The following is a 19,006-nucleotide window of genomic DNA, read 5'->3' as shown; positions in this document are numbered from 1 at the left end:
GGGTTGTGGTGACCCAAGATCGCAATGACATATGGTGTCATGTCCTGTTTATTGCCATAGAGTACAGCTAATACAAGGCAAACATTGATGTAACTTGCTGTGAAATGCATAAACTACGCTCACATTCTGATTGGCGATGGAGGATCAAATGTGGATATTAATGAAAAAGGGGAGTGAAAAGTTGTGGTTTTAGAACTTCGCTATTAAGATCAGAGGATTAAAATGCACCTCTACAAGGGATCTGCACTCAAGGAACCAAACCTCACCCCTTGTTAGAAGCAAGTTTGATCTGCCTGCAGCACATTCATAAAGGTTTATCCCCTACAAAAATCAGTTGAGGGAAATTTGAGTCCTGTGCACATCACTGACCTACTCAGGCCTCAAATTTATATACAAGTAGCTTAGGAATATCTATGACGAAAGTGTGTTATATGTAGCAGGAGTATCAAGATGTATTTGGACAACCCACAAACTTCAGAACATTTGCCATGAAAGTGTGGTACATCTAGGGAAGAGTTACTATTATTTTGGACAGTCAATAACATTTTAGCCATTCTGCAGTGAAATTAATGCAACAATTTGAAACTAAAATACCATAGAAGCACATTTCATGACAAGAAGTATAAGGGTGCAAATGCTATCAGGGACTTGTTGGTTGTCAGCCTCGGAAAAAGGACATAAATTTTCCACCATTTACATTACCAAGTGTATTATTAAAACCTGCTTAAAAAATAAGCATTAATTTTCTTTCACAAATCTTAAAAACATAAAACATAAAATGAGTGAACTTATTAGGAAGCAAACTTTCGATTTCCGATTAAGTCATGCTACAAGAATGGCATAAATGTAATTCTCATTTCTTTGACTGGTATCCATAATCACATTGCTAACTCAAACTGAGAACAAGAACACATAATATGGACTAAATTATAAACTAAAGTAAGATTTCCTTTCTGATGTTCTCAAGTCCAAAACAAGAATTGGAAAATATGAATGTCATGTCAATGTTTCAGTATTGACAAGTGATAAATTTGGCTGATACAGATAGCCAGGGAGAACCACACAATCCTTAGATTGAGCTGGTAGGGTTCTCAAGCCTAGGGCCTACAGGCATCTAGGAAATTGTATAAGCTAACCCTATCAATTGCATAGCCATCTGATGCGAAATGTAAGTGACAAGCCATTCAGCTTCTCCCACATGCACATGTGGCTGCTTAGCATCGTCAAATGACTACATCCCAGAAAACAAAGAAATATGATGACATTGAAAGCTGATTGTTTACGCGAGCCAGATTGGCACACAGTCTGCCAACTGTCGATCCTTTCCCTATGATAAACAAGCAAGGTCTCCAGGCCCCGAAAGATAAGTGTAACATTATCTATGCAACATGTAGGTGTTGTTTCTTAATGCAAAATGGATGAGACAATTAAAACTTCTTCTCTATACTCTACTGGATTGTATATCTACTGCATAGTATATCTACTGGATAGTATATCTACTGGATAGTGTATCTACAGGATAGTTTGTTTTCTACCTGTAACTTACACTTCCCAACCATATAGCTTAACCAAGGAACCTCTTGACATTTCTAAAATATTGCACAAGATTAATACTTTACTTCCCACTCATCCATGTCCTGAAGCCTCCATAATTCTTATCCATGGTTTTTCTCTCAATGGATTGAGATTCTGTCTTTTACTCAGAACAATGTTCATTAATTGTGAAGGACATTTTAATTACTTTTAGAAACTTATACGACATAATTTTCAACTAACAAAAAAGTTTACAGTGGTTGCCAAGTTTTTCAAGTTTTTATCTCTTGAAACTGTACATGCCATCACACAGTATCCAAGAATAAATGGCTACTAAGCAAAGGAATGTTTAATATGGATGAATTTCACCTTAATTGGGTAATTCTGATTTATACAGGAGTACAGGACATACAAGCTCTGAAGCCACAACTACAAATCTAAAATTTAGCCAAAAAAGCACCATTGTATGTTTCACTTTTTTTATTGTTTTCTTTAAATTGAGAAAGAACTTGGCTCAGTTCACTGAAACAAAACAATCTACATTTAAAAGAAACAATTGCATTACATTTACACATTCTATAAAAGGATCTGATGTTTTGAAGCATTGTTCTTCACATATAGAGAGTCAATATTCACAATTTCCGTAGAGTACATTTTCCAAGCCAAGAAAAAAATTCACTCCAGATGGTAACATGATTACAAACTATTAGTTGTCTTTCTGCATGATTTTCAATGATGTGGCAAACATTGCTAATGTTTCCAGGTTGGTAATTTGACAGCCTTCGGTTACAGACACAGTTATATACGACCCAATCACTCTTTACTTCTGGCATAGTTATGATAAACAATGCTATGAGATCTCTGAGAATGTGGTGACAATATTGCACGATTATATATACCAGCCAGAATGAACAAAAGCTGTGTAACCTTCAAAATGTCACACAAAATAGATTAAAATATTCACGATGATTTTCTGCTCATTAGAAGTAAATAGAATTCTTTTTTTGTCTTGTTCATTCCATAAGAACAAATTTATATGTTCATCACCCATTGCATAATTCACTTTTGACAATTATAAAGGGTGTTGCTGGTGAAGTGTTCTGGTGCAAATATTTGCAATCATTTGTAAGATTTTTAAATTATATCTTCATGCCACTTGAGAATGATCTGATTAATATTTTTGTTTGATTACTCCCTGAAAATCTGGTCAATAGTGAAAGATATAATAAACAACTCTCAAGACTTTAAGTTTAAAACCTGAGCAAATATTTGCTTTAAACACACAGTCCTTGTTTGCACGAGTTTGGTCCTCAACTGAAAATCTGAAGGTCCCCTAAGCCAGTCTTTTAAACTTTTCATCCATCAACAGTGTCCAACGAAGGGTTGAATTAAACGAGCACAGGTCGCTGAGGAAGGCAAAGGTTGTAGTAAGCAGTCTGATCCCAAAAGTCTGGACCTTGCCAAGCACACCATCCCTGACGATTAACAGAAATAGTCATCCGTGAGAAAGCGGTTCATTGGCTGATATATCTTAGCTGACGTTGCATGAAGTCAAGTGAAGATGTCATTTAACAATGCAAAAATTTGTCAGAAGTTTTAGAAAATAACTAAATAAACCTGCCACCTTTTATTTTGTCACTTTCTCAACTCTTTCTGGATAATAAATGCCAGTTTTGTTCAACCATTGCCTCAACTGGAGACAATGAGAAAGCACTTACCAAGTTGCATATAACTAATAACAAAATAAAACCTCCCACACCCTCAACCCACCATTTTTATTTGTCTATAAACTAGCCTCATGAACACAGTCAGTGTTTTTGACTGAATAAACTTTTCATTTACTTAATTTGACCGGTTATCAAACAACAAACTCAGAATGAAAGTGTTGTGCTCATGAGGGATATTACCCCTGGCAACATGGAGTGAAAGCTAGTATTTGTGGATTAATACTGGCAAATACCATCAAATAAATGGGCAATAGGAACATCCCTCATGTGCTCATGAGGGAAGTTACCCCTGGCAACATGGAATGAAAGGTATTTGTGGACTAATATTGGCAAACACAATAAAATAAATTGGCAATAGGAACATCCCTCAGGAACTGCCATCCAATTAAAAACTGGATAGCCACAGATGGTCAATGCCTTGAAAGCACAAAGGTGACAAACTCCATGTGAAAGAACAAAGAAAAATAATACTTGAGACTGCATACCCTGCCTGCATAGAAGAATTAACAACGTAGGTCTGTTAGGGATTCCTACTCACCTTGTCTTGAATAACTTTGATGTCTTCATCTCCTGTGTAATGTGGATCCAAAACTAAAAACTTAATGTCACCGGTCTTGCTACTGAAATCAACCCCTAGAATGGTGTGGGCCCTTGCACCACCCCCTGCAGGCAAAAGACAGGTTATCATATGAGTATGCAAAGAGACGATGAAGGAGGAATTTAAATGGAATTTGTAAAGCATTTGAACATCGATTGATGATACTGTGTTTCTTACACACCGAAGCAGGTCGGCACTTACGAAGAATCGATACATTATAAGTATTAAAAGTACCGACAAATAGTTTAAAAGTCAAAGCAAGGGTGGGCGCAATCATTTCTGCATGATGTCAGTCCTGTTCTTTTCATATAGCCTTCCTACCTACAATATTATATTTATTTTAATCAGCATCATTAACCATATGGTATACACATTCTTTCAGTAATAACAGTTATTTTAATTTCTACAGGACACTGAAACATTTTGGATTAAATACAGATGAAAATACTTCTTAGACATAACTATAAATATATTTTTATACACTGAAAAAAAGCTTTTTGAAAACTGACGATATTACCCAACATCAGTTTCACAATAAATCCATCACTGACATGGTGAGAATTCTGTGTGATAACTAGTTCATTTATTGTCTGGCTCATGGACAAGTTTGATGTTTTCTTAGCAATTAAGAAATCATAATTTGTGTACTATTTATGAATAATTTAGACTGTTTGACATGTCAGACACAGATACAAATAACCAGTTATATGTCCAATTCTCTATGGGAATACTGCTTGTTAGCCATGACTTCTGTTTAACAGAACGCCTCATTCATGATATTGTGGTTTCCCCACGTTATGTACTCACCACTCATTATTGGAGTTCCCTGCGTTTTAAAGTGGTGAGCTAATTCTCTTCCTTTGCTCACCAGATCAGCACCAGTAGATATAAACAGGATCTTGGAAGTGATCTACAGAAGAGAATTTTACAAATAAATCATACAAATAATAATAGCAAATTAAAATACCAACAAAGATACATACCTTCCCCATATGACTTTTCTTATTGGACCCTGCTTCCAATGAATACCTACATGACAAAATCAAACCACCATTGCAAAACAACTTCCAAAATATTGCATTTGTCTACCAATATTATAACAATAATAATAATCAGCAGGTTTGTTTTAGGACGCTTAAGCGACCACAAATGTGGGAGAAGCCTGCAAGGGCTTATAGTTTTCAACTTACACGTTGGGTGGCAATTCAACATTTTAACTCATATTTGTAATCTTTTCAATTTAGGAAGTCATTTCAGATGGGAAAACCCTTGATTGCTCTTGGATGAAAAACCCACCTTACTATGACCCGGCCGGGGATTGAACCCGGAACCTCCTGGTCGCTAAGCCTCATTGCTACAATGCCGGAACCTCACACTCACAACTACCATCAAAGACTCATAACCGCCACCCACCTCTTTACCCCTCTACAAAGAGTAAATATTAAGTAATCATACTCTGACATTATAGAAAGAAAACGAATACAGAAAATTTGCCTTCCGACTGAAATTGTGTTATAAGTCCTGGCATATTTGAAAAGCAGAGTAAAGCTGTACCTTTTTATGATGCATATGTAAATAAAGAAATTGGGATTTAATGATATCTGTTTGCGGAACTCTGTGTCAATGTAAATCAACTATAGATGAATTAAATTACATATTACTGTCTCTAAGTATTCTAGAAGGATTAACAAATGGTCACCATTAAGCTTACTATAAATGTTCTGGTGGTTTCAACAAATCAAAATTCCTTTGACGACATTTCAGCATATCAAAATTTTGATAAAATAGGAAGGATTTGTTAATAAAACAAGTCAAACATGAAAGAATAGTACGATTATAACGGCTTACATCGAGCAATTGATTTAAGACCGTGCTGACTTCTATGGACCCAATCCACTGCTTAGTTCCAACAAAGTTAGCAGGCTTGTCCTTGACATCAACCAGTATTTGTTGTATTTCTTTGTGGGTTGGGACAGGTTTATCAGTGTACCCCTGATGCCTGAACCAGGAGCAGAGGGTCTGTAGGGACCGGTAGGCACACCCCCAATGGTTGTCATTGAGTTGGTCTTGCATGTAGTGATGGTAAGAATAGGTACCCTGAACAAGAGAAACCTCCCCATCACTAACTGCAGCCACAATAGAAGTTAAAAAAGAAAAGATAAAGCTATATTTACAAATAGATGTTTGTAAATCTGTATTGAACAATACAAAACTATTCAACCTTAGGGGAAACATAAATACAAAACATGTAACCTATAATTATTCCTATACTCACTGGTATACATTTCAAATATGCTAGATAATAAAGAAAAATATAAAAAATAGTCACTCATGCTCCAGCTTCAACAAGCATTTCATTGCTAGTACCCATCAAGGCTTATTTCCCTCACTGAGGGATTTATTCATCTAATTCAAGACTCCTTTCAAGATTGAGAATTTGCAGGGTAACCCAACCCCTTTTGTCAGTTTTAAAAGCTGAAAACAATACCTGATTACCTTTAACTAATGCTTGTAGTCAACATGATCTATCCTGCCAACACAGAACTGAAAAGTTTGGAAAAACTTACTTATAGGGAGGATTATTTAAATAAAAACTAAAAATATAAACGACGAATAGAAAACTGACTGGGAAATTTTAAACAATGGAAATGAGGAAAAAAATTTATGGCAAGAACAGGATTCATACCAGTGATTTCTGGATAACAAGCCCAGAGCGCTGGGGTTGTAACCAGGTCAGAGGTCACTGGTTCGAATCTCATTCTATCCATACATTTCTCTGCTCTTTTCGACTACTTTACTTGTACACAACTATCAGGCCTAGATTTGAGATATTAGCATGATCTGCATCAGAGGCAAAGCTGCCATAATTAAATGACACAGATAGTTTCAGAGCAGATGAACAGATCATTTTACCTGTTATCTGTCATGCTGTTACATTTGATTCCAAATCTGGTAGTTTGTGCCTGATTGGGGTCTTATGTTATCATGGATAATCAGGAATGACTTTAAGCTGGGACATAAAGTGGATGGTAATAGCAATTGTATACTTTCTTAAAAGGTTGTTATATACTTGAGCATTTTCACTTCATTAAGTACATAAGATCAACAACTCAATAGTGACCTACCTCCTGAGGGGGGTAACCCCTCATGGGTGTTTGTGAGGTAGGGTTCCCTTCTGTCTTGTGGGAAGACAAATTTATTAAGTCGTCTAAAGTAAGGTCTATCAGTAGGTAATAAGTACCTTGTGTGAAGATCCTTCCTGACAAATTCTGAAGGAAAAACAAAAACAAGGAAATATTTAGAGAAATTTATCCATTACCCAACAAAATGATCACCTTCTTCAAATTTCACAGTTGAGATGGAAACTTATCTTGCAAATTTTAATGCGTTTACATTATTTTGGGAAGGTTTTATAACACAGCATCAAAACTTTATCTATATAAATCAGCTTGAAAAGTTGCTTCAAATATTATGATGTTTTAATATTATTTTGGCTTACCAAGTTCATCCTCACTGACTCCATCAGGATAAACCACAGAAATGAGATGAGAATGAGATGGAACCTTAAAGAGATATGGTGTTAAAGATCTGACTCCATGTTTCTGTAAAACAAAGGTTGATTGAAAAGGGATGTTGTTGAGTCACAAAAATCAAAAAATATTGTTTGAACATTTTCTTTAGTATTTAATCTGGAATTGAAAATTGCAGAGGTGAATGTCTCAAGTGAGAACAAAAATATCACATGAAAGAAATGAGAACAATATGTCAGCATAATACTCACAATAAACTCACTATATACAGTAGGTTTGTACTGAGAGTTTTTACAAGGGATCTGAATGCATACCTTTCACACACATTTAATTTTGGACACAACTGACCAATGACCAGTTTAAAGGTCCTCAGTATTGCCCTCAAATATGCTAGAAAGTCAGATAATGGTCAAAACAAGTATTTTACTGTCACTCTAATAGTAGTTATCCACACTTAGCTAATTAATTGTCCTTCTCATTAATCCTCAATGGTTGGGAATTATTTGGAGGATCAAAGCCTCTAATAAAGTACTTTTGAAAACTGCAAGCAATATTTAGAATGCTGAACTATGGGGCCACTATAAATGATGACCTTTAAGGGATGTCTTACCATGAAATTATCTTGCAAGCATCTCTCCATAGCTGAGACTTGCTTCAAAGCAGCATTCCGTAAACATTCTGGTATTAAAGTGGCTTTGGAAGTCGATGGCTGAGGCACAACAGTGTTAAGTGTTAAGTGGATTGACACATTCTGAACTTTCTCATCAACTGTGACGAATAAAGTCAAAGAAGAAAATTTAAGGTCCTAATCAACTTAAGATGCATCAAAGGCTAATAATCAGATACACTTACTGTTGTATTCTTACAAATTAATTGATTGCTTGTTCCAACAACAATAATTGTTTTTGGTAAATTACAAACATAATCTTTCTCAACAAGAAACAGCATCTTCATCTTTAATTAATAAATACTACAAGCTAATAATTGATCAATTATCCACTCTTACAATGTCTGAATATATCGTATGTTTTAAAGATTGACTAGATTGTCATGGACTTTTAAACTTGAATGTCAAAATAATACTGTATGAATCTATTCTTGAAACCTGTTGCTATGTAGTTCTGAAATAACAAACTACCGGCTCATATCAAGCACATGTGGCATTTTTCTGTGAATCTAAAAAAAACAAGCCCTAATCAAATTCAGTCATTAAAGTAGTAACACTGAATATTCAGTACATTCTCAAAAGGAGAACCTTTAAAAGTCCAAAATTAACTTAGAAACTTCCAATTCCAATGAAATGAAGGTCTAGCCCGTTAAAATATTAAAGTTGTCCACTTTTGTCGGACTGTATTTATACTGTATCTTTGTGTTATGTTTAACTTTTGTTAAGACTGTGAACCATCAAACAATGGCCTCATACCCTTAATATATACACTCTGATGTCTAAGAGCTGTGATTTACACATACTGTAGCCTGAAAGTTTCATGCCTGTAATTCCATGAGAATAAAAAATAGAGTCGTATCTAGCCAGTTAACTGCTAAGAGCCAGTGCCTCGCCAACACAGCTTTCTCAAAGTTCTGATGGATATCTCTTGTAACTTTATCAAACATAGGGTGTTAAAGTAAAGTACAAAGCTTTGTTTTTTTTTTAACATTACCACACATTTTCCAGTGATGTACGGAATGCTGTCACTTTCTTTGCATTTTCTTTTTCTTACCCAATGCATGTTTTGATACAAACATACATTTTGCACTTCCAACAATCCAACGACAAGATGATGATACCCATAAATTAAGTAATACACATTGCCTCTATGTATAATAAGGTTCTATATAAACCACAAGACCAACATTTGATTTATCCTTCTCTTCCATACTCACATGTTTCATACTGGACAGTTGGAACAATGTATTGTGAGGTGACTTCCTTTGTATGTTGTCCTGTTTTAAAGAGTAGAGTTACATCTACCACCTGCAAATTAAAAAAAAGGAAGAAATCCTCACTTATTTTAGAGACCAAGACCAATGAAGAAAAAAGCACAACAACTATAATACATCTCTTAAAAATTGAAATGTTGAGAATATGCTGCTTTTTACAGATATCTGCACTTCCTCTGGATAGCAGAATCAAAAACTCATTTATTTTACTGCTCACTGTCGAAGTTCCAAAATTTCTTTAATATCTGTCAATTTGGCATCTCAATATGTAGTACTAACAGTTGACACCTTTCATGAACTGGGATATACTTTAAGTGTATTAATTAAATCAACATTACTTAACTGTTACAGAAATGCTAGGATAAACATTTTCTACATGAATGTTTCACAAAATAATCTCTTCCCAAGTTTTGGCACATAATGTACTTCATGAATCATGCTTGGGCAAATAAGTGTACAATACCACTCTCTCCTTTATGATAAAGTTTTTAAGATGAATTCCCCGTCCTAATGGATCACAGGTACTCAAAGTGGTTGTAAAATGTGTTCAAATAGTACAGCATTCAAATTCGAACCCTGCTATGAATCTTTATGAATGTGTTAAGACTAAAAATATCTTTTAGAATTGGAAACTTTCTGCACCTTTTCTTTTTGAACTCTTTTTTTGCTTCCTTTCTTCTTTTTGGTTCGTACTTCGTCTTCCTCCACTTGAGTAAGCTCTAGGACATCTTCGACGGTACGTATGCTAGCACCTGTCACTGTACCTCCGCGGTCATTGAATCCAAAAATGAGTCTGGTTTCCTTGAGATGATAAACTACTTGACTGGACTTTAATCTCTCCTTTAGAATACTAAATGAATTCTCACATGCTTGATGAAAGTCTGAAAATGTAGTATAAGGAAGAATAGTTTGATATGGACATGTAATGTTTTTTTAGGAATATAAATATTTTTATGAACCTGGCAGTACTAGAGTTGTAATAAAGTTTGCACATGCAGGATACCTAATGCTAACAGTTGTTAATGAAACATCACACATAAAATGTCAGCCTCACATTCAGACTATTTTCTGAAGGTATCAGTATTAAACTACAACAGTCATAATTTAACTTTAATACTAACAACACCATGAGTTGCAACATTAATGGAGTCTTCCATTAACCATAAAATGTGTTTCAAATTTGAGCTTTAGGAAACTTATTGAGGAAACTTATTTGTTTATTTGGATTCTTCAAATGACATTAAAATCATTTTCCTCCCTAGAGTTATAATGCAGTATTGACAAAAGAGATTGCATCATCTCCATCATTTATTGAAAATATGGACGAACATTGACTTACTGTACACTCTGACAACAACAATACCTGGATGGGACACAGGCAGGTAGGACATAAGAAGGAGGAAGGCAGATGGAATTGATGCCTTCAGTTGTTAATGAACAGTAGTTCCCATGACAAGACTCGATGTACTGTAAAATTCATTGAAATATCCCATACTGCCAGGATCAAAGTAATTTAATCTCTGGCTTGGTATCAATTGATAATATATTGGCTAAAATATATCAACCCTGGCAAAATTAAAAAAATAGAAAGGAATTCAAAACTCACCATCTTTTGATGCATAAGTGAAATTTACTGATAGGTTCCCATTTATCCTGAGATAGATTAATTTGTTGAGATGTTCCTCAATTGACAACACTCCAATGTCACATGGCTGGAGAAGTTCTGATGAAGACTCGTACAGTGAAAAATTATCTCTGCTCGGAGCTGACCCTCCTGATGAAACATCCCAAAAGTAGAAGGCATCAACTTCATCATGAAAATTCTAAGTGAGAGAAATAGATAATGTAAAACAGTCATCACACTGCTAAAGTATAGGACTATTGCCTGCCTACAAGTATAGGACTATGACCACAGATTGCAACGAATGTAAAACATGAAGGTATACGCATTTGCAGGATGGGAAAATCAGTTAACCATAGTGCCTACTGCATCACCTACTCAAACTAAACAAAATCCCCCCCCCCCTACTGGCCCAAAAAAATGGGCTAAAGAGGAAGCGAATGGCTTAGGGATTCCTTACCAATGAATGGTATTGAAGGTTTAACAGTGGCTCACTAACAGTGGCTCACTTCAAGCGACCATTAAGGTTCCTGTACTGACTTATGCTTAATACATTTCAAAGGTTTTCTGTTTCTTTGTTCAGCACAACTGACCATTGCTTATCATGTAAATTCAATAGGACACTTCTGCATGTGCTTCCAGGTAACTTATTACTCAAGGCCTGATATGGTAAAGTAAAGAATGTTTCTGGCAACAGCAGAGTGAATGACATCATCATCATCATCACAGTTCAGCAGAAATCATTCTTTTTCTCTTTATAATGTACAAATCATATGTCTACAGAGGAAATGGTATATTTTACTTAAAATTTTCTAAACTTGCCTTGAACACAATGTACACTGAAAGCAAAGCAAACTTTACAATGTTCAAAGGCATTTTTTGTTGAACAGTTGCACCTCCATGTAACCATATCTGGGAGGGGTTTTGTTAGCAGTGTGGGATGTTAAACCCATCCCTTTAAATGTCACATTATCTGTCACCAGAATGGCTATTTAAACTAAAATGGTAGAAAATCTAGACTTGCATACCTTCGACAGATTTTTAACAGATTCTTTTGCAAAATCAGCAGTAACTGTGGATGGAGACACACACAGGATGCTATGAACAGTCGATCCTGGAATCAAAAATATATCAACAAATTAACCACAGAGAAAAATGGACAAAGTAAAAACTAAAACTTATCATTTAAATGATTTAAGTGATACTTAACCTACAATTTAATGGTGAATGTGAATTTCAGTCTCAGACCACTACCTTGGATGTCCATTTAAACATGGACATTGTATGGTGGTGCACTGGTGCAGTAAACCTACTACAAAGAGTGCTAAAATATTTTGTTTATTATATTAAATATTGGTATTGGAAATAGCGCAAAAATATTTGAAATTGTTACTTTAAAATATTCTCTATCTGTGTTTAGGCCACTTATTAGTAACCTGGCCTGATCTTTGCATAACACCAGCTTTGAAAACTTTCAGAAAAGCAAAAACACTGTTACCTGGGCAGAAAATAGGTAAGCCTTTCAACAGTGCATTTTCAATGGGAAACCGGAGTATGAACAAGCAACGAAGGCATTTTCAATTGAACGTATTCAATCCTTCATATTACTTATCAAATAAACAACCTTGTGGGAGGTCTTCTTTTTCTTTTTGTTAAGTTTAACAGATAAATTTGGCACATCTATTCATGAAATATTGTTACCTTCTTGTACATGTGACCAAATTTCTTCAACACTGCTGAGACCTTCTATGGTCCTAGGCAAGACAACAGCATCCAAAATCACAGAGTTCTCTGTACTAGAAGTGTTACCACATGAGATAAGGACTGCATGGTGCGTCTGATTGTCTGTCTCAACCAAACGCTTTATCTTTTCAAACTGTAAGACAAATGATAAGGAATGTATGATAGCAAAGCAACAGCGATATCTTAAACTGCAGTATGTCAAATATTGCACAGTGCAATAGGTTCATTTGAAATTACACATTCTCATACATTTTTTGTTCTCTTTATATAGCTATTCTTCTTTTTCTTTGTTTACTAGCAATGTTTACAAGCTGCCATACTCTAGCAGTAAGGTTTAGTTTAGTTTATATATTTCTACCATTTCACAACATACCAAAAAATATCAAAGTTTCATTACTATGTTAGGATTAACATACAGATAATGGTAGAGGATTCCGAATAACCATAAGCTTTTCTAGTCTGGTCCCTCCCCCCATCCCACCCCCCCTCCCACAAAAAAGTCTTGCAGAAGAAGTGTCAATGTTTTGCACATTATATTTACTCTGTAAGATAGTTGTTATTATATTTCAGTGTACACTGTATTGAAAAATAAACAAAGAGTATGAGGCATCTTTCTATCAGATGATTAATTAGGAGAGAAAGTCAAACATTTGAGATAAAAATTTGAAATTTCAGAAGTCTAAATGTCAAGGAAATAGACATTATTTTTAGATTAATAACTCCAGATATGACGTAACTAGTATGAAATAAAAAGTGGAAATTGTATCTTCCTTATTAAGGCTTAACTTGTTAAGTTAGTATAATGAAGTCAACTTTAACTCGATTTTGCTGTTACTAGATTGAATGCATAGGCCTAGGCTAAAATGGAAACACATTTCTCTGTGGTTTGATGAGACCTCAGCTCAGTCATACTACTGTAACCATCTGGCATAATCTGAAACTAGCCTCACGTGATTATTTTAGACCACATGCATCTGGTACTTTATTTTGACATGGTCTATTTCAATTAAAGCTACAATGTGTGGAAATAAAACTTAATCCCTTTGAGTTAATGAGTATATCTTACAATTTCAACGCAGCTGTCGAGCACTTCTATTTCATAGGGCGCAGCCATTTTCTAGCTCTGTCGTAAGAGATCACAAACTAATTTTCAAATTTAAATTAAATTCAGGATGATTAAACGGTACAGAATGGCATAATTTACTAATTTATATACAATATTTGATCAAACAGATCATGTTATATTTTATGATCATATATCTAAGCATGAAAAGATATATATATTCATTATTTTCATTAAGTTTCTGGCAATGACAACCAAGCGTTCCATGTTTAGCAGACGACGAATTTCGAAGCAGGACGTACCGTCAGAATCCAAAGCATAATTACTCAAGTTATGGACCAACAGGTCATCATTTCGAATGCAGAAAATGTTCAATTGTTTTTGACATTAGAAAGGAGGTAGATTACCAGTGTTTCTTTCGCAGATTCGAAGACCTCAATATAGATATGTCGGAGAATGGCTGCTACACGGAGAGACAACCGAGTAACATTTGTGCAAAACTTTACATGCACAGCTGTGGCAGGAATCACTGCAAGAACAGTAATATCACCCTTGGATGTGGCTAAAGTGTTAATGCAAGTTGGAACTAGAGATACCCATGAGGGTGTTCTTAAAACATTTAATAATGTGTACAATGCTCAAGGCATCAGGGCTTTCTGGAAGGGCAACTTTATGGGCTGTCTTAGGTTGGCTCCATTTAGTGCAATACAGTTTTCAGCATTTCATAAAGTAAAGCAGCACCTGGTTGATGACAGTGGCAGGATGAGTCCCATGCATGCAATGCTGGCAGGGTCTCTTGCAGGCATGGTTGCAACAGTCCTCACTTACCCAACTGACATGGTGAAAACAAGATTAATTGTGCAAAATGCCCAGAGAAAGAGATATAAGGGTGTAACCCATGCCTTTTCACTTATCATGAAAGAAGAAGGACTCCTAGCGTTCTACCGTGGGATGTTTGTATCATTAATAGGTGATGACAAATTTCAGTCTTTTGATTTAGTATAGCCTAATAAGTAATATAATGCCTATGAGTGACACCAGTCTTTGTATGCTTTTAGTTCAGGCTATCTTGCAATTTGTTCAATGTTCACAATGCAAACATTCTGTGCACCTACTTATATCACACTCATAACCGACATAATACTATAGGTGATTATTCGATATGTTTTAAAGTAAACTTTACTTTTAGCACTACCTGTATTGGGTTTCATCCGATGTGCATTAAAAACTTAAATGAGCCTTATTGTATTCTGTACCTGTAAGTTGTTGCTTCTAAGACTATATAGTTAGGCCTTAGAATGTCTATTACATAAGTGAAATAACATAATTCAACGAAGCGATAAATTATATCTCAAACCCTACAGAATTTCAAGTATTTTTCAAGTCCAAAATGTAAAACAATGGTTGCACCTGTTAGAAGTATGATACAGTAGTGCAAAAACTAAGTTAATGTTGGTGTTAAATTTTATTTTGTTATACTCAGTGTTCAACTTGAGTTCAAACTAGTGCTGTTTTATGTTGCCATGACTAGCCTTGAGATCAGAACAAATTATCTTAAACTTGTATACTTACAAAATTTTAATCAAATGATTGTTATTGATTCCTAACATTAGAGTTAGGCATGTGGTTAAAAACAACCATAATTCAGACTTAAAAGAAGGTATTGATATATCACTCTTCATATTAAATGATTGCACTCCAATATTTTACAGGCAAGTACCTTGAAAGGAACATGCAACCAGGACATCATTTGTGATGTAAAGTTCTGTTATTTTCCCATCAGGTTCATTGCCATACACAATGGTAACCTTTGCAGCATATGAAACATTGGATCAAGTTTGGAACAAGCCTCGTTATATGTACACTCCTATGCAAAGTCTCTTCAATGGATGTGTTGCTGCTGCCATTGCACAGTTGGCATGTTATCCTTTTGATACCATCAGAAAGAAATTACAGGTAGCTTACAAGCTTGTAGTTTCCAGGATTTAGTTTTTAACTCTTGGAAAACTACTTATTAGTAGAAATGGATTGCTTTGCTGCCTGTTGAAGACTTAAGACAGCTTACGAAAGCTTTAAGGAAAATATTCTGATAGCATAAAATGTAACATTTGTCTTGAAAAGGAAAACATGTTTAATTGAAATGGTTGATATAAACCTCATCATATAATTAGTGTCTTATCCCTAGATTCAGCCACAAGAATCTTCTATTTATTAAAAATTAATCTGTTTACATAATGCAGACATTTCACATACCTCTTTTTAGGTCATGTCCTCATTCCTCACATGCTATTTTATCATCATTGTATAATGTTCCATCGGCAACTCTTGACATTGCTCAAAACTCTTTTCCATCATAACTGTTTAAAATAATTTGTTTGTTCAGTGTTATACTTATGAATACTCCTCAGGCTTCCAATACTTCATAGCATAGGCTTGTTTCTAAATAGTCATGGAGTAGATCAATGCTGATCATTCAGTCATGAAATGTTTTGGAACAAGAACTCCAGGTTATTCATGTCAAACATGCAAAACTCTGGTTTTTAATTGTCTGTTAGGTAAGACCTTTTTTTTTTTTTATTCCACTTCTTTCGATTTTGTGATTCCATATTTAAGGCCCAAAGTCCTGTTATCAAAGATGGTGGAGGAGTTGATGTCCACTTTAGAGGTGCTATCGCTGCTGCAAGAGCTACTCACAGAAAATATGGGTACAAAGGCTTCTGGAGAGGAATAACACCCAACCTATGTAAGGTAAGTCAGTTGCATTGACAATGAGTTGTGAAAAGTGAACATTTCAATAGCTTAGTTTACCAAATTACTTTTACTGTTGTAAAGCCACGTCCTGCATCAACCGATAAATCAAGAATCACTTCTTAAGTACCTCGTTCTCAAATTAACTACTTGCGTTGTTGAGCCTCTCTTTTGCATGTATTGTCTTCCCATAGTCTTCCCATAGAACCGGCGTCTCCCAGTCATGAGATCCCCGGTTCGATTCCCCGCTGACAGCAATGTGTGTCGTCTGGCAAGGGTGTTGTTCAATAACAACTTCCCGACATGGACGTTAAATGGATGTGTGCCGAGAGATTGGCTTCGGTCAGCTTGCGAGTCTAAAAGCCTCCATGGCTTCTTTCGCAAGTTCTTGCTTGCGGGAAGATCACATATACATACATACATACATATTGGAATTAAGCCTTACTGGACTGGAGGTGGGCGACACATACCCAAGGAATCATGCTACTTTTGAAACATGAGAGGTGTTCATCTGGTTGTACAGTAGGTCGCGTGTGATGCCACTGAACAAATTTTAGTTGGCTGATTTCTAAACTAGTTGTACCAGCTCCTTTCAGATTCTTAAACCAGAAGACAAGGAGAAGTACATTGTAATTAGGTGTTTCAGTGAGTAAAAGTACTCAGGATGCAAAGTATGTAAGCCGAAGAATTGTTACTTTGATAAAGTGACCATCTTTGTCTTTACTGTGTGTATAATACTGTGTGTTTGGATTGGATTAGTCTTTGAACAGTTCATATAAGAGTCAGCGATTCTTCCATTTACTTGCAAACAGTTTGCCAGCTTCATAAAACCTTCACCTACTTTCCTTTGCAGATTGTCCCATATGCAGGCATTATGTTCATGACTTTTGAGGCACTCAAGCGGTCTATGCTGTATCACAATGGATATACTGTTTCTGTGTTTGATGACACTCCCAAGCCAGGCATAGATCAGACTATGCAACGTAGTGAACTTGAAGCTTGGCGGAAAAGACACACATGATGAAGATATCTCCGTTTCTTATCTTAATCACCCTTCACTGACAGATTCCTGAACTGTGTAACCAAGTTTCCCCCTTATCCCATACATCCATAAAGGCTTTAGGCAAGTATGTATTGGATAGGACACATAATTTACAAATGAAGTTTGTACTCAAATCATATCCATCCAGAAATTCTTTTGGGAAATACAAATTTGGGGCAGCAAACTCATTTTTTTGCTTGGAATTTTTAACTTTCCTAGTTATAAGAATTGTAGTATTACTTCAGAGAGTTGGTTCATACCCATGACTGGGCATTAGTGGTGTGATTAACTGTGTACACTGTTGTTGCGTGGCCTTTCGCCGTTAGTAATACGGAATGCCATTAGGGCCACACATGATCATATAATAAAAGTAATTAATGTACGGAATGATAATGTTAATGTATAGAGTGATAATATGAATATAAACGACGGATGATAGTATAAAGAGATATGAAAATGATATACTTTCTGCTCCTTTTGATATTGCAGAGAACTTTGCTATATTTTAGACATGATGGACAAAACGAAAAGGACCATGACTCAAAATGATATTAATTTAATACACAATTACAACAAAGACTTATTGAAAACTAATGTAGAGTATACATTTGACATTGAACTTCTTTATCATTAGCTGTATTGCATGGACTTGAGTTAACACAGTTGTGAGGTTTGCTTATCCTTTCACTTTATATCATTTCAGCCTACTACAGATGCATGGAAATTTACCATTTGCTTTCATTGCAATTCAGTATTGTTGTGCTTTGTTTACATTGATATACATTATACAAGCATGTTTGCCAGCAACTGCACGGATAAATCAATATGTATATCAAATAGCTGTAGTCGGGTAAATGACACAAAATACTTGCTTTGGTCCTCACCACGATTGTGATGTCAGGGAGTAATTTAGCATTCATATTTTGTGTAGCAATTTTGAATGCAGTTACACATTCTCTTATTAAAAAAAAATTATGGTTCCTGTGTATACAAACTGCTATGCATCTTTGCACTTGCATAGCAATTAGCTAGTTTTGCAATGCGATACTGGATAAATTATTCCCTGGCTTTACTTATGAAGATCAGTACTGAATAAGAAGTCCCTTATGTTATGCATAGGTATACTCCATAGGTTTTGTCAGAGAGATTGTTATAATCATTGTGTAATTTCATATTATCAAAACCATCATTGACATTGTCACTGTTTCGGTCCACTTGGCATTCCACTATGGACTACAACCAGACTTATGAAACAAGAAGTGTATCTCTTTATAGTACTTAGGATGGATAGAGGCATGTATTGTTATTACAACTCCAGTTACTTGATAACCAGAATGAAAGGGGCATTCCCAGGGAACTTTATCAAGTTCAGTTATAAATGTCTTTGTACAAGATAAATAAAGACAAAGAGAAATTGACCTAAAAGTATTTTTATTTATTTTTCAATGATAATCGTAACC

General features: G+C 35.3%; 2 protein-coding genes across 2 annotated transcripts; one reads left to right on the top strand and one right to left on the bottom strand.

The window, feature by feature from the left end:
* Positions 1 to 692: 692 nt before the first annotated feature.
* Positions 693 to 13,847, bottom strand: LOC139979451 (ufm1-specific protease 2-like). The gene is made up of 13 exons (XM_071990245.1): positions 13,760 to 13,847; positions 12,652 to 12,826; positions 11,979 to 12,064; positions 10,936 to 11,152; positions 9,972 to 10,210; positions 9,273 to 9,363; positions 7,999 to 8,156; positions 7,358 to 7,460; positions 6,984 to 7,127; positions 5,707 to 5,984; positions 4,666 to 4,768; positions 3,799 to 3,923; positions 693 to 3,008 (listed from the first exon to the last, which is right to left on the bottom strand). The coding sequence occupies exons 1-13, from the start codon at positions 13,805 to 13,807 to the stop codon at positions 2,922 to 2,924; spliced, it is 1,854 nt and encodes a 617-aa protein (XP_071846346.1). The 5' UTR covers positions 13,808 to 13,847; the 3' UTR covers positions 693 to 2,921.
* Positions 13,848 to 14,009: 162 nt separating this feature from the next.
* Positions 14,010 to 18,964, top strand: LOC139979454 (solute carrier family 25 member 43-like). The gene is made up of 4 exons (XM_071990252.1): positions 14,010 to 14,726; positions 15,540 to 15,712; positions 16,370 to 16,504; positions 17,358 to 18,964. The coding sequence occupies exons 1-4, from the start codon at positions 14,213 to 14,215 to the stop codon at positions 17,523 to 17,525; spliced, it is 990 nt and encodes a 329-aa protein (XP_071846353.1). The 5' UTR covers positions 14,010 to 14,212; the 3' UTR covers positions 17,526 to 18,964.
* The last annotated feature ends 42 nt before the right edge of the window (positions 18,965 to 19,006 follow it).

Source organism: Apostichopus japonicus, chromosome 14, assembly GCF_037975245.1.
Source record: "Apostichopus japonicus isolate 1M-3 chromosome 14, ASM3797524v1, whole genome shotgun sequence".
Classification (NCBI taxonomy): domain Eukaryota; kingdom Metazoa; phylum Echinodermata; class Holothuroidea; order Aspidochirotida; family Stichopodidae; genus Apostichopus; species Apostichopus japonicus.
This window is presented reverse-complemented; position numbering and strand designations above follow the sequence as displayed.